The 15413-nt window shown below is 35.1% G+C and overlaps 1 protein-coding gene across 1 annotated transcript in view; it reads left to right on the top strand.

Annotated features, from left to right (window-relative positions):
- Window positions 1-15413, top strand: part of FSIP2 (fibrous sheath interacting protein 2) — an 81058-nt gene that overhangs the window by 39346 nt on the left and 26299 nt on the right. The window contains exons 15-16 of the mRNA XM_064286916.1: window positions 3663-3699; window positions 5926-14929. Coding sequence (XP_064142986.1) covers window positions 3663-3699; window positions 5926-14929 — 9041 coding nt within the window. The remainder of the gene's footprint in view (window positions 1-3662; window positions 3700-5925; window positions 14930-15413) is intronic.

Below are 15413 nucleotides of genomic sequence, written 5' to 3'. Positions count from 1 at the left end.
TCCCCGTTGAGTTATCTTGGCATCCTTGTCAGTAACATATTGCCCATAAATGTGTGGGTTTATATCTGGACTCTAAGTTCTATTCCATTGATCTATATGTCTATCCTTTTTCCAGCCAGTGCCATATAGTCTTGATTACTGTAACTTTGTAGTAAGATTTGAAATCAGGAAATGTTATGTTTTTTGCATCTATATTCATGAGGAATGTTAGGCTGGCCACAGTTTTCTGCATGTCTTTTCTCGAGATGTCTTTTTTTCTGGTTTTGCTATTACAGTAATACTAGACTCATAAGGTGAGTTTGTAAGTGTAGCTTCGTTTTCTATTTTTTGGGAGAGTTCATGAAGGACTTTGTTAAATTTGTTGATTTTTTTTCAAAGAATCAGCTTTTGGCTTACTTGATTTTTCTCCATTATGTTTCTATTTCATTAATTTCTACTCTAATCTTTATTATTTCCTTCTTCTTGCTTACTTTAGGTTTAATTTTTCTCCTGTTTTTCTAGTGAAAGTTTAGGTTAGTGAGTTGGTATCTTACTTTTATTTCTTTAATGTAAGCATTCACAGCTCTAAATTTCTTTTCATGAACTCTTTTCACTCTGTCCCACAAGTTTTACTGTATTATATTTTTTGTTTTCATTCATATTAAGTATTTTCTTATTTCCACTGTTATTTGACCAATTGATTATTTAAGTCCACACATTTGTGAATTAATTTCCACATATTTGTGAATTTCCCAAATTTCTATCTGATATTGAATTTCCAAAATTTCTATCTGATATTGAATTTCCAAAATTTCTATTACTGATTTTTGATTGCATTCCATTGTGGTTCAAAAAGTTACTCTGAATGTAAATTAAATTTAGATTTAAATGATATTTAAAATAACTGACTTAAAGTTTTTGTCTGGTAAGCCCAATATCTGGTCTTCTTCACTGTTTCTATTGAAGTTTTTTTCTCTTTGTATGGGCCATACTTTTTTCTTTCTTTGCATGTTTTTAACTGAAAAATTGAACAGTTTAAACAGTATAATGTGGCCATTTTAGAAATCAGATTCTCCCCCTCACAAGGTTTGTTGTTGCTGCTTGTTGTTGTTGCAGTTATTCATTTGTTTACTCATTTTTCTGAAGTAACTCTGTAAGTCTATATCCTTTTTTTGTGGCCACACTCAGTTAACTTAATGGTCAGCTAATGATTGGACAAATAGGTCCTTAAATACCTGGAACTACTAAGTCTTCCTCCCTGGGTAGTGCAAATGTGTAACGTGCTCTGCTGCTAACAAAAGGTTGGAAGTTCAAGTTCACCCAGAGGCACCCCGGAAGAAAGGCTTGTTATGCCCAAAAAATCAGCCATTGAAAACCCTACAGGGGACAGTTTTACTCTGACACATATGGTGTCACCATCAGTCAGAATCAACTCAGGGGCAACTGGTTAAGAATCCTCATAGTCTTTGCTGATGGGCTCTATGTATTTGTTGAGGCATGCTTCAACACTGAGCCAGGCAGTTGACAACTCTGCCTTATTCTTCACTTCCTGCTTATAGGTCTTTCCTGATCGCGTACACGACACTGGGTGTGCACACAGCCCTACACATGTGCATAATTTTCAATATTCCCTGGAATATGTCATAACTTTTCAAAGCCCCTATGCACATCTCATTTCCCAGAATTTCTTTTTAAGCTTTTCGCTTAGCCTGTTGTTTGCCCCAGCTGGTATTTATCACCTTAAGAAAAACAAAGAAACCCATTGCCATCAGGTCAATTCTGACCTTTTGGTGTGCAGCTGTAGCACTTTAACCAATATGCCACCAAGGTTTCCAAACCTTTAAGCAAACATAAAGTTAAACAATTGCCTCTAAATGTTTTTGACAAATGTCCCGGGAGGAAAGGTTTTTCTTACTGGTGAGCACAGAGTCAGTTCATGTAAAGAAAGCTTTGCAATTGGGATCTTCCAGGGAACTGTCAGACAGGTTAAATAATGACATTTCTGGGAATGATTTTTTAAGGTGGTCCAGTCCTGTTCTGCCCCTTTTGGTGACTTACATGCTTCTGGTATTCACTGTGATTGCTGTATGTTGGTGAGAGGAGATTAGAATAGGGCAAGTTAAAACACCACAAAGCTCAGTGTTCTTACCAAGATTCATCCGTTTTCTTAATTAAACACTCCAGATTTATGCAAGCCTTTGGTTAATTTCTACATTTCTAAAAAAAAAAAATGATTTTGATGAGTTTTGCCAGTTTTACTCATTGCATTTATAGAGGAATGAATTTTCAGAGCTCCTTACTTACTACACCATTTTAGTTGATGTCATTCTTTCTCTGATTATTGCAACAGATTTATAGTAGTCTTCAATGAAGCTTTTCTCATTCATTTGGTTAGTTGCATTCTTAAATCCTTTGTTCTTTGTTTTTACCTAAATTCATGCCTTTGGGCAGAAAGTGTGTTGAGGACAGGTATCATTGAGTATATATATAGGACTCATTGAATTCCATTTTATTCTTATGGCATAAGTAAGAGAATAGAAAAATGAATCTCTGAGAGTTAGATTCAGAATATGTAGAATAAAGAAACTATGAAACCAGATCCTGGAAAAATAAATGAGGCCAAAGGGTAAGGAACATATCACTAATATTAATTTTCAGGTTCCATATATTTTTTTTTTTTAAAAAAAGGTACTAGACTGAGGAAGAACTATTGCTACCTAGCCCAGTTTCTGAGCTGACACCAGTGAGGTTTTCTTTTTCTGCCAAAAAAAATAAGGATATAATTCTTAGTCTGGCTGTTTCTCAAAATAAAATTTTAAACCTTGGGGAAAAAAATAAATTTGATAAGGTGAATTGTACACCTAGAAAAAATGAAAAAGAAATGCCACTTTTCCTTTAAAAAAGTCAAATGAAGACAAAGGGTCCATGTTTTCAAAAATATATGAAAATAATTTAGAACTGCAATCTTAGGCCTTGTTTTATTAATTATTTTTATATAGTATCACTTCATGATTGAATTGGGTTTTTTTGTTCCAATTCAGAAAGCTGTGTTTTTTATTTTGTTTAGTGTGTGATGATAAATGATCCTAATTAGAACACAGAATATTGTCATATACAGAAAAGAGCAACATCAAAATCGGTATTGAATGGCTAGAAATCCATTATTGTAACCACAGTTATTGAATAATCATCCACATATTCCCTTCCTACTGTAGGATGTGGGGGGTTGGTAGGACTAGGAGATTTAAAGGGCTAAGTAAATGATTGTTAGAAAACTTTGGTCAGATATCTTGCTACTCCACCATGCCTTTTAGCAGACAGAAAGGAAAAGCCCACCGACGCCTTCCAACCTCATGTCTTTCCCAAGTGAACCACAAAACAGGCATGGCTAAGGTAGGTTAGAAGTAAAACTATCGGCTAGATATATTGTTTATGTAGCAGCAATAATTCTACACCTGTAAGTAAGAGAGCATGTTTCTGTATACAGGGGCCATTATCTAAGGAGGAAGTGAAATAGGATAGTTAGACAAAAATAAAGTTTATTTTTTCTTTTGAATTTCTATAGAAAAACTACCAGACAGTGAGAAGAGAAACTGAGTCAATGACTAGGACTTTCAGAAAAAGTTACATAGATCCTTGACCCTAAGTAATAACTAAATGATCAACCTTTCTTGACTTTACAGGCAACAGAACCTTCTACAAAATTGCTTGCACAGAAAAGTATGTATCATAAAATCCACTGATAAAGCAACATATTAATGATAGTTTTCTAATGTATCATAATAGAAAAAAATCTGTGGATCAGATAATGAGTAATTATTTATTATTGAGTCAGTCTCCCTTTTTGCCCTTTTTCCTTGTTTTCTTTTAATTCTTGGTTTTGCTGCAGTCCAAAGTTATCATCAGAAAATAATGTTAGCCCTTCAGGAAGGGGTCCATGGCAATAGAATGGTGGGGGTGGAGGGTAATTAAGGAACCTAGCCATCGCAGGAACAGCATCAGATACCAGAAATCTGTTTGATCATGTGAAGCCATTAAGTGGCATGCCATTGTAGACCTGGCTGGTGAACTCAGCTGCATGTGAGCCAGGAAGGGACCTGATCACCTAAGGTATCTGTTACCTACAAGGTGAGACTTAGAACAGGCCAACAAGAAGATATATTTTATGAGCCCAACACTAGATCTAGACAGACCAGTCAGAAACGAGAAAGGGGTTGAGGGGAGCAGTACATATTCTATTCAGTCTTTCATTTAGACAACTGCTTAATTCATGGAATATGCAGCAAATAAAAAGTCTTTGATTCAGATCCTCAGTTTAATATTAAAAGGGAAATCAATTGAAAAATAAGATTTTATTTACCATTTTACACTTCATAAAAAACTTTAGGAATGTCCCTATTTCATATATCAAGGTTGGAAACTCTTTCACACCTAGCCTAAGAGTAATAATGTTAAGCCTGTTGCTTATTATCTCTGGTAATAAGAAAAATAATATATATTGGATGTCTTTCTTTATCTGTGTTGGAGTGGATTTAGAACAATTTCCTTCTCAATTAAAATTTAGGTTTTATTCTTAGAAATGTTAAATTTAGGATGTGTTTATGTAAAATAAGCATTTACAGCATACGCCGTCATTCCAAAATATGTTTTTCCAACCAATAGCCATTGTCTGTACAATAGGTGAAAAAAAAATTACTAGGAGGTTTGGGAATTCGAGAAAAACTAATCGTCTTTTTACTCCCAAATACTGTGAAATGGGTCAAGAGAGAGGATGCTACTCACAGCAGGGTATTAACTTTTCTTTGAATGTTGGCCTTAAACCTGAACAATTTCAGGCTAGCGTAGGCAATATCTTGGGTGTGGACAGCCCATTACAGGAATCCTGTTGTTAACTCTGGTGCCTGCATTCCAGCATCCTAGGCTTTGCTGCCACTTATTTTTGTTTACAGCCTATATGTCTTAAGGACTATAATTTAAAAACAGGTTTCATTTTAATATAGATGAGAATTTTTATAAACCCAAAATAGATTTATAATATATCAGTAGACGTATACAGAATTCTGCAGGTGCATCCTGCTTCTACCTTTGGTCTGTTTTAATCTGTGATGGCATCATTTGACCACTAAGGAAACTTGGTCCCCTGACTTTACTTCTGGCTCAAACTGAAGAATACTCAAACTTCTCTACACTTGCTCAGCCCTCCTGGGTCCTAGTTCTAACGTGGCCTTTATTTCCTGTCTAAATTAACTCGTTCTTGAACTTCATGATCTGTCCTCAGCCCTCCTAAGACGGTTTGTACTAACAACATTTTGTTGGATACAAAACCATTCAATATTCAATGCCCATGAAGCATTAGCTTTTATTGTTGCATAATAATTAGCTGCAAACATCTCCATATATACAGACCACAGAAGACCACAGACTCAGCTCTAGAGCAGGCAGTGGGGAGAGCAGGGCTGGTTTATTTTCCACCTTCTCAGCCCAGCTAGACAGATGCCTCTGAAGGCAGTCTCATACTTGTCTGCATCTATTTTGATGAACAGTTTACTAGAAATAACCTGGCATAGCTTTCAAAAAAAAAAAAAAAAAATTTTGCTGGGTCATAAACACCACATTTCTTCTTTAAAAGTACTTGTTTGGTATATGTTTAGACAGCAGTTTGGTGACTTTTTTTTTTTAATTTTACTCCAAAGACATTGATTCCCATCAATAAATGCTAAAAAAAATTAAAATAATTTATGCAAAAAATATTTTTTGCTGAAGTACAGAATAAATGAACTTTAAACTAATCTGAAATTTTAAAGATGTTCTTTTCTGTGTTCTTTTTAAAACCCATAATGGTATTCCAGCTATACATTACTTGATATAAAGAATTAAATGCTAACTTCTGTCCCAGAATAAATTGTTATATGATTTTCTCTTCATCCTTTCTTGCCTCCTTTGCAGATAACTTCTGAAGAACTGAATAGTATAATTCAGAATATAATGACCTGGGTTGTGGCTACAGTGACTAGTATATTATACCCAGCCATCACAAAGTATGAAGAAAGGTTGCGAAATAATACACACCCAGTGTCTGATGACTCTGTCCTCTCTTCAGATAGTTCAAGTTTCTGTAGCACTTGCAGTGAAGAGTTTACATACAGAAGCTACACGTCTGCAACAACTAAAACATTTCAGACAGAACCTTACACACCGGCAACTGACATGTCAATAAGGCAACCAAATATACCTTTAAACCCTCCTTCTGCTCATATGGAAAAAACACTTATTGAAAAAACATATCACAGGAAAAGACAAACTATGACATCTGAACTTAAATTCAATAAATCTAGAAAGATATATGCATACCCTAAGCTCAGAAGCTGTAAATCTGATAGTCACCTTTTGGCATCATCTGAAACAAGCACAAAAATATCTAAGGATGCTACCACTGAAACAGATAGCTTAGAAAGTCCACTACTTTCTGATCAAAAATCAAAAGCCATAAATGAGATGAAGAATTTAAAGAACGTTTTTGTTAATTTTAAATGTCATTTAAAAGGGGAAACTGAATTGATTTTAGAAAACGTTTTTCAAGAAATTATGTCTGATTTAACCCAGGCCATTCCCTCTCTTTCTTCTGTTACTGCCGAAGTTTTTGTTGACCAAAGTGAAACTGACAAAAGAAGCTTGCGCTCTAATGTCGATACTTGCTCGGTAGCTGCCGAGATTGTGGACAATATGCTTGAGAAGCTACAGTCTGCAGTTGAGAAAAAATGTGTTGAGATGTTTTCACAAGAAGACCTGTCAGTCCACATTAAACCAGACCCAGCAACCAGTGCAGAGTATTTTACTTCATCAAATGAAAAACCTTTAGAAGCTTCACTGCCTTATACTTTGGAACCCATGTGTGATATTGCAGAGGATATGGTGCATGCCATTTTAGAAAAGCTGAAGACTCTTGCACCTGGTAAGCAAAACGAACATCCTCATCTTGAAGATATAACTAAACATTCTTATCAGCAACATAAGACAGATCCAACACATATGTTTCTTCAAAGAGCTGGCAAAAAGAAATCTAGTACTGAACTTGATAATGCCAATTTAATTGTCAAAGAAGAAATACAAAATTTAGTGTCAACTATTTTTTCCCAGTCCTCTTTGGTTGGTTATATAGAGGAAGCAATCAGTGCTGTACTAGGTTATGTACAAACTGAACTTAATAATGAGAGACTTATAGCATCTGAAGAAACAGTGGTGTTCCTTCAGCTTCTTGATGATATCTTCACTCAGCTCCACCAGGAGCCAGTAGAATCAGGTGTTCAAAAGAATAATCGCTGCAGACCAAGAAATCCATCCAACACTGAAGAAAAATACAGACTCACTGGCACTAGATTATCTAATGGTCATAGGTCCGGAAAACCATTTTCACCTATTAATGTTCCTGGCATGGTCCTTTATTCTGAAGATGATAATGAAGAAATAGACAAAATTGTGAAAAATGTGCTTGACTCATCTTTCAAAGATGAAAAAGCAAAGTTACAAGAACAGATTCTTGATGATCATCCTTTTACAAAGGCAAGCACTTGTTTTGAATACAAAACAAATACCAAACCACCTACAAAGCCTGCTTCTCAATGCAAAGTTGCATTTTGTGACTGGGGATTAAAGACTGACCTACCATCTTTTAATAATGAGGATCTTTTAAAGGGAAAATCCTGTTTGAATAAAGATATTTTTATTTTCAACCAAGAGCAGAAGCGTCAAATACAAAAGGCTTCAGAAGACATAGTGAAAAGTATTTTAACAGAAGTGCTCAAGGACATATCTTCTTTTCCTCCTGGTCATTTAGAAAGTAAAAATGGCAAAGAAGCTTCAGTTCTTTCCTCAGGAAAACCTCAAGGACTGTCACATCAAGAATGGATGGACCAGATGTTCTCTGTGTCAGAAATTAGTACAGTGGCTCAAGAAATAACAGATGCTGTGTTAAATATACTTTATAAGGTTTCAGGCTACATTACCAGTACCACCAAAGATTCCATTTCATCGTCAGTTCATCAGACTTCTCTAGACAATTCCGACACTCCCCACATGGCCAAAAAAGCACCAAATAAAAAGCCATTTAAGGTATGGTTTGACAGTGAAAAGAAAATGAAATATTTATCTTCACTCAACATAGATCCTTCAAAGCTTTCCTGGTTAGAATCTGAAAAAGGCGATCCTGAATCTGTAGACGACATTAATGATAAAATTATTAATACAGTTTTTAAAAAACTGAAGTTATTTGTTTGTCCAAAATTGCAAACAGGCTTCAAAACTTCACTTACCCAGCAGTCTTCATTACGATCTCAACTCAGTGCTTATACGACTAAAGTGGTAAACATTGTTCTGCATGCTATACAAAATGAACTGGAACGCAATAAGAAAAACCTAAATCTTAGGGAGAGAGACTCTACCAAAACCTTTACAGGGAAATTAGACTCTTTTGTCACAAATCTCAGTGATGAGGTTATGGGAAGTCCTTTAGTAACCTGTATTTGCAATATATTATCAAGTCAAAATGCTGATCACAGCAGTGTTCCACTCCCTGCAGATAAGCCAAGCCCTGAAACCTCATATAAATCTAATAACGTTGATAAACAAAACATTTTGCCAAGTAGGCAGGATAAAAAATTTATTTTCTCTCATTTTCCTAGTGTGCATGAGGCAGTTCCCCCTAAAATTCACAAATGTTTAGGTACTCCATGTACTCTCCATAGTGTCTTTAGTGGAAAGGATCTCAAAGAAAATGCCAGATTGGAAGTGTTAGATAGCATTGGGGAAACCCTATATGAAATGTTTTGCAAGCTCATAGGAGCCCATGGTCATTCTCACCCAGTGTATAATAAGCAAAACAGAGAGAAGACTAAAGAGACTCAGCAAACAGCCACTGATTTGAAGTCTAATATTCAACTCATTTCCAAGACAATTTTGGAATATATCCTTGCAAAACTATGTAATGTTGACACAGATAGCAGTTTCGTAAGTGCTGGATTTAAAGCTGCCTCAGATTATCTTGATATTGACAGCTTATCATTTGCTTCAGTTCTTGAGGAAATGGCCAAATGCACTGACATAATCTCCAACTTGGTGTCCAGGATGATTCAGGAAGGTAATAAAGAGATATCTAATAACAGGGCAAAAACTACTGCTTCTGTGGCTTCCAAAACAAGGATCACAAGAGAAATGCATCCAAAGAAACTAAAAGCTGTGGCTTCAGATATTCTTAATATGGTTTTTGAGAAACTGGAAGGATTTGCCAATGGAAATTTAGAAACCCTGGGAACTATTAATGATGGAAACAAGCAAAGCAATAAAATGGACTGGAAATGTGAGAGTACCAGTGTTTTCACAGATATACATGAAGAGCTACTACAGTCTGCTTTATACATGCATGCAAAGAAGTTATCAAGTGCCCTTTTGAAGGCTATTCAAACTGAATTAAATATGAACTCATCAGATTTGAGGACAAGTGTAAGAAGTCCACCACCTGAGAAACAAATAATAACAGACGTGGTTGATTTAATTTTAGATGCAGTATCATCAGATATTCTTAATGAAACTGAATCTGAAGAAAGAGGCATTGAAACTTATCGATACAGGCCAACCTATGGGAATCTTCTTCCTGGAGGAGCTGAATCAGATTCATTTCTAGAAGATCCTGCACATACAGAGAAAGAATCTCTTGGAGCAGGAACACCACCAGTAGAAGAAACTAAACCAGATTCTCTTAAACAGTGGGTTCTAGAAAAAACCTTAAACAAAATTGAAGTGGAACTCAAAGAACCACAGAAATCTCCAGTCGTGCCCATTATAAAAAATATTTTGAATGAAATTTTTCAAAATGCTTTAGTCAACCAATTAAATCTGCTTCCTTCCCTCCACTCTCATTTAAGTAGCATCCCACACAACGTTGATGAATCAGTTGCTCAAACTTCTATTCAATTCATGGATAAAATGATGGGTCCTTTAGTGTCTGAAGCAGATGTAACCATTGTTGCTGATGATTTTGTCAGAACTGTATTTCATAAGCTTTATTCAGCTGCCATGTCAGAGAAGAATGCAGGTAAAAAGAGGTATAAAACTATCACCTTTTCAGCAAACGTTTCTTTTCATGAACACACAGATGGAGAAAAGTCCTCTGTTACTGTGCTGGACAGAAATCCAAGTACACTTCACTCTGGGTTCAGTGTTGATAAACAGGCCAAAGTAAATGTAGTTGACGATATTGTACAGACAGTATTAACAAATTTAGAAACTTTTGCTACTTCCAAAGTAAAATCTCTTTTTTGTCCCCAAGTCAGTTTTACAGTCCCGTTGACTTTACCTATTCAGCAAGATGAAAGTGCATTAAGCGAAGTGTTATCAACCAAAGACTCATGTTCTGATAAGTTTTTCTCTTGCACAGTGGATCATATTAAGTCAGTAAAAATCAACTCCATGTGTCAACTGCCTTTGTCTAAATTAAATACTTATGCAACAGAAATAGCTAGAAAAATGTTACAGGGAATCAAACTTGAGTTAGATAAAGAAATGAAAAGTCCTTTCTTAGCTCGTAACATTGTAGTTTCTGAAAGGATTGCAAGTCAGGTTGTTAACACAGTGTTAGATATTGTATCTTCTAAAGGCAAATGTGAAAAAATCAATTCTAACAAAGAGATCAATTCAGACCAGCAAGAAGGTATTACCGAAAAGCTGTTCAATAAGACTGAATATCGAAAAGCACTTCAATTCCAAATACAGGATACTGTAGAAAGTATCTTGTGTGACATTTTTGAAAAAACACTAGATCAAAATAATCTCTCACTTGCCATATCTACTCTGAAATGTAATATAGATGGTAAATATTCAGAAGCAAATTCTGAAATGTTTATTGAGAGTGCAAATAAAGTTATTCCAAAACTTTCAGTTCCTAAATCAGATGTTGTTATGATATCTCATGATATAGTGAATATTGTCCTTCATAATCTCAATTCTGCTGTTATGCTTGGCATAAATGCAAAGGATTCTACTTCTGCAAGATTGCCCCTGACGTTTTGTGATATGTCTCCAAAGGCAGAGTGTCAACAACCTGCTCTTACGGACTCTAAAAATGAAAGAAAAACAGAAAGTTTTCCATTTTCAGGAAATCTGAAATCGTCTTATGCTGCTGACAATCAGGTAGCTGTAGTAGAAAAGGAAGATAGCAAGAAACCTACTCCTGACCCATGTGAAGAAAATGCTAACTTCATTACTAGAACTATTTTCAACAGGTTAGAATCTTTTGCCACAGAGAGAATAGATTGGTTAATTACCCTTGCTTTCCAATCTAAAGAAAAGTCATTTGTTAGCCCAGAATTGGAAAATTGTAAACAACATGACAGAGTCTTTTATGAATCAAGCCAGGTGGAATCGGATATGAACGTCCTGAAAATATCAACTGAAACTGTTTTTAACCAAGAGTTCACAGATTCCACTTTTGCCAGTTACAAAGAAAAATGTGGATCCAAAATTCATGTGTCACAAGCTAGTCTTAAAGAATATGCTGACATCATTGCCAGTGCCATTTTGAAGCTTATTAAAAATGACTTAGATTTAGAAATCCAAAGGATGTGTCCATATTCAAACAGTATTTCGTTACAAGAAAACATTACTGTGAGTGAAATTATCAACAGTATCTTAAAGGTTTTATATGATAAAAGATCTGCAAAGGAAATTAGTTTTTACTCAAAACAGAAGACTAACTTGTTTTCACAACCAACTATATCAAATGAAACCTTGTTGGAAAAAAAAAAGATGGAAAATAACACTGAAGTATCTCTGTTTACAAATTATCCATTAGAAAAAAAACAAATAACATTAGAAAAGGAAAACCAGAGAATGGTTTTGGAAGAAATATTTATGCAAAATGAAGAACCAAGACAGAAAGAAAAAACTGCATTAATCAGTGCCATAGAAGAAATTTTAAATAAGGTGTATCAAAGAGTAATGGAAGTCATAGGCCATTTGTCTCCATTTAATGAAACCCCCAACTTTAATTCTAAAATTAAAACATCAGACATAACACTAAAAAAACCCTTTCAATCACATATTAACAGTGTAGCAACTGACATAGTTGAAAATGTTTTGGAGAAAATGTACTCTGTAGTTGTGAAATGCTTATATGAAAGTAATAAAACGGGAGTAGAAGCAACTGACAACAGTGATGCATTGCCAGTGAAACCATCATGCGTCAGGAGAACTAAACAAGCGGGAAAAGGAAGTGATCCCCCTAGATATGTTATACCACAGGTTTATCCTTATACAAGCAGTCAGAATGTCTCTTTCACGGAAAACACCTTTTTGCAATATTCTCCACTAGAAGTGGGAAAAGATTTAGTCCAAATGGTTCTCGATAAGATCAAAAATCTTGCCTCACTGCATCTAGACAATAGCTCATTCCCTGAAGACATGCAAACTCAAGGATTACACAGTTACAAAGTCAGTCCTAAAGGCAGCCCTAAACCAGCTCTTAAAGCAAGCTTAAAAGCAAGATCAAAAATTACCTCTCTACCTAAATTTAGAACAAAACCACACCTGGGACCTAGTAGTGCTAAGACCAAGAATAAGACAAAGTTATGTCCTGGAGAGAAGACTCCAAGATACAGCCGGTCTAAGACCACCATTGGGCTGACACACATCCTATCAACAGGAGATGCCAAAAACAAACTGGAAATAAAATTATCCACTTCAGAACTAAAAATGTATTCCAAGGACATAATAAGTAATATCCTAGAAACAATTATGAGAGAATTTGAAAAGGAGAAGCAAAATCGAGCAGTAGTAAATAAAAAGGCTTTACCGTCTGATCAAGTTATGGCAGCAAGTGAAATAGTTCATACAGTTTTGCAAGGATTATATGCTACAAGTAACCACAATTTGACTCATCCAATCAAATTTTCACACCTGGATGATCTCAAACTTTCACAAGGGAATATAGGTGCAGGGTCCCTTGCCAAACCACAAGCATGTTTTTTCTTAGAGAATGTTTCTTCACAGCTGGAACAGATTTTTCCTAAAGAAGGTATATTTAAAAAAATGTTTGATAAATGGCAAACAGAATCAAATGACATGGATAATGAAAAATATAATCTATTGATGATAGCTGAGAATGTTTTAACGGAAATTTCAATAAAAGCAAAAGAGTTAGAATATTCTCTTTCACTTTTAAATTTGCCACCTCTTGAAGCTTGTGAAAGCAGGTTTTATAGTCGTTTTAAAGGAGCTTCTACTAGAGCTGAGGATTCCAAAGCACAAATTAATATGTTTGGAAGGGAAATCGTTGAAGTGCTGTTTGAAAAATTACAGGTGTATTTCTTGACCCAGATTTCCACCCCAGATAGTAAAGAAACTTCAGCAAGCTGGAAAGAACACATTAGTGCTAAAACTAAATCTAGTTCTTCAACAAGACACATCCTCGGCAATGTAACAATCTGTAACACCATCCTGAAAGACCAAATTTCTTTGGGCCCTAGCAACCGAATTGTTCAAGAGATTGTTGAAAGAGTTTTGAACATGTTAGAATCATTTGTGGACTTGCAGTTTAAACATGTCTCTAAATATGAATTTTCTGAACTAGTGAAAATGCCTATAGAAAGCTTTTTTCCTGTCCAACAGAGACTCTTAAGCAAGAAGATGTTGCCAAGATTACAACCACTGAAAAAATTTTCTGATGACTCCAACTCAAATACTATTATTTCAAAGGAAAACAGAGAGAATATCTTTGTACAGGTTCATTCATTCCACTCAGAATTACTTACATATGCTGCTAATATTGTCAGTGACATGCTTGGTGTAATTAAGAACAAGCTAGACAAAGAAATAAGCCAAGCAGAACCAACTTCAGTTAGTGTATCAAAAGAGAACATTGTAGCAAGTGAAATCATTGGAACAATGATAGAACAGTGTACTCATTTCAATAAGTCTTTGATTGAAAACCTTTCAAAGGAAAGTTTGTTCCAAGGAGTTGAAAATGTCTACATTGTTAACCAGGTTGAATTATCAAGTAATATCAAAATGCCCACATCAAAGTTAAGGGAAACTACTTTTGGAAATAACCTACCGCAAGTCAGTGCACCTGGCTTGGTGTTTTATTCAGAGGAAGATATGAAGAAAAAGTACAGAGCTTCATCAAGTTTACCTTCATATGTCAGATATGTAGGAGACACAATTAAAAGCTCAGAGCTAATGGAAAGGCCTCCTTCAGAAACTGTACCACCATGCTCTAGAAACAAAGTACAAAGCCAAAGCTCAAGGAAACCTAACTATGGCCATTTCGCTCAAGCCATAAAAGGAAATAACTCCCTCCCCGAAGGCAGTATTCTACAGAAACTGTGTGAGAAAGCAAATGAGTCTACAGAAACAGCATTAAAGCAAGCCATGTCTTTCATAGAAATGGGAAAAGGTGAAAATCCGAGAGTGTTTCATTATGAAACCTTGGAACCAGTTGTTGTTGAACCAACCCAAATTCAGACAACTGTTTCCCCACTCAAAATATGTTTAGCTGCAGAAAATATTGTCAGCACTGTCCTGTCAAGCTATGGCTTTCCAAGTCAGCCACACATTAATGAAAGTATGGAAACAATGAAACCATTTTTCATATCACAGCAAAGCCCTTTGTCTGTAATATCTGAGGAAGAAAAGAATGAGGAGAAAAATTTGCTTAGAATGGGGAATAAAAGAATCAGTTGTACAGTGCAAGAAGAATGCAAAAACCTTGAAGCTAGTGGAGATTTTCCTTTATTGCAAAAATGGAAAAAAAGATCCCCAACCATAAAGAAAATAGAGACTCTGAAAGAAGATGAAGTCATAGCTTTTGCTGACCATGAATTTGGTCCAAATGAAATTCATTTGGTAGCAAGACATGTCACCAGGTCTGTGGTCACCCATTTCAAGAACTTCAAAACCAGAGGTAAGCAAGAGATAACCTACTAAAAATAATAATAATAATTTAAGAAAAATAGTTAAAGATTAATTAAATGATTAAAAATCAAAGAGTGAAAAATTTACCTCCTGCCCAAGAAGCTGTATTCACTGTCTTTCTGAAAATATCCTTGGAAATGGACTGACTAGTTACTTTTTAATTTTATCAGGATGCTTAAAAAATTAAACAAAAAGCTAAATATTTGCACGGTTTGAACTAGAAGGGGTGTTGCTCAGTTTTTTTTTGTTTGTATCTGCAGATGAGAGAAAATGGATTTGGACTGGCATGGGGTATGAGTTTCAAAGAGTTGGTTTTTTTTTTTTTGGTTCTTATGAAAGACTTCATTATAATCATATGTTTGTATAGTTAATTAATTTCAAGTTAGTAATTCAGCTTCTTTTCAAGTTGTAAAATTGAAGTCTTTGCCATTATTATTCACACTTAATAAGAACAGTGGTATTAAACATCTTGT

Source organism: Loxodonta africana, chromosome 6 (genome assembly GCF_030014295.1).
Source record: "Loxodonta africana isolate mLoxAfr1 chromosome 6, mLoxAfr1.hap2, whole genome shotgun sequence".
Classification (NCBI taxonomy): domain Eukaryota; kingdom Metazoa; phylum Chordata; class Mammalia; order Proboscidea; family Elephantidae; genus Loxodonta; species Loxodonta africana.
The sequence above is the reverse complement of the archived record's forward strand: the minus strand, read 5'-3'. Positions and strand labels throughout refer to the sequence as shown.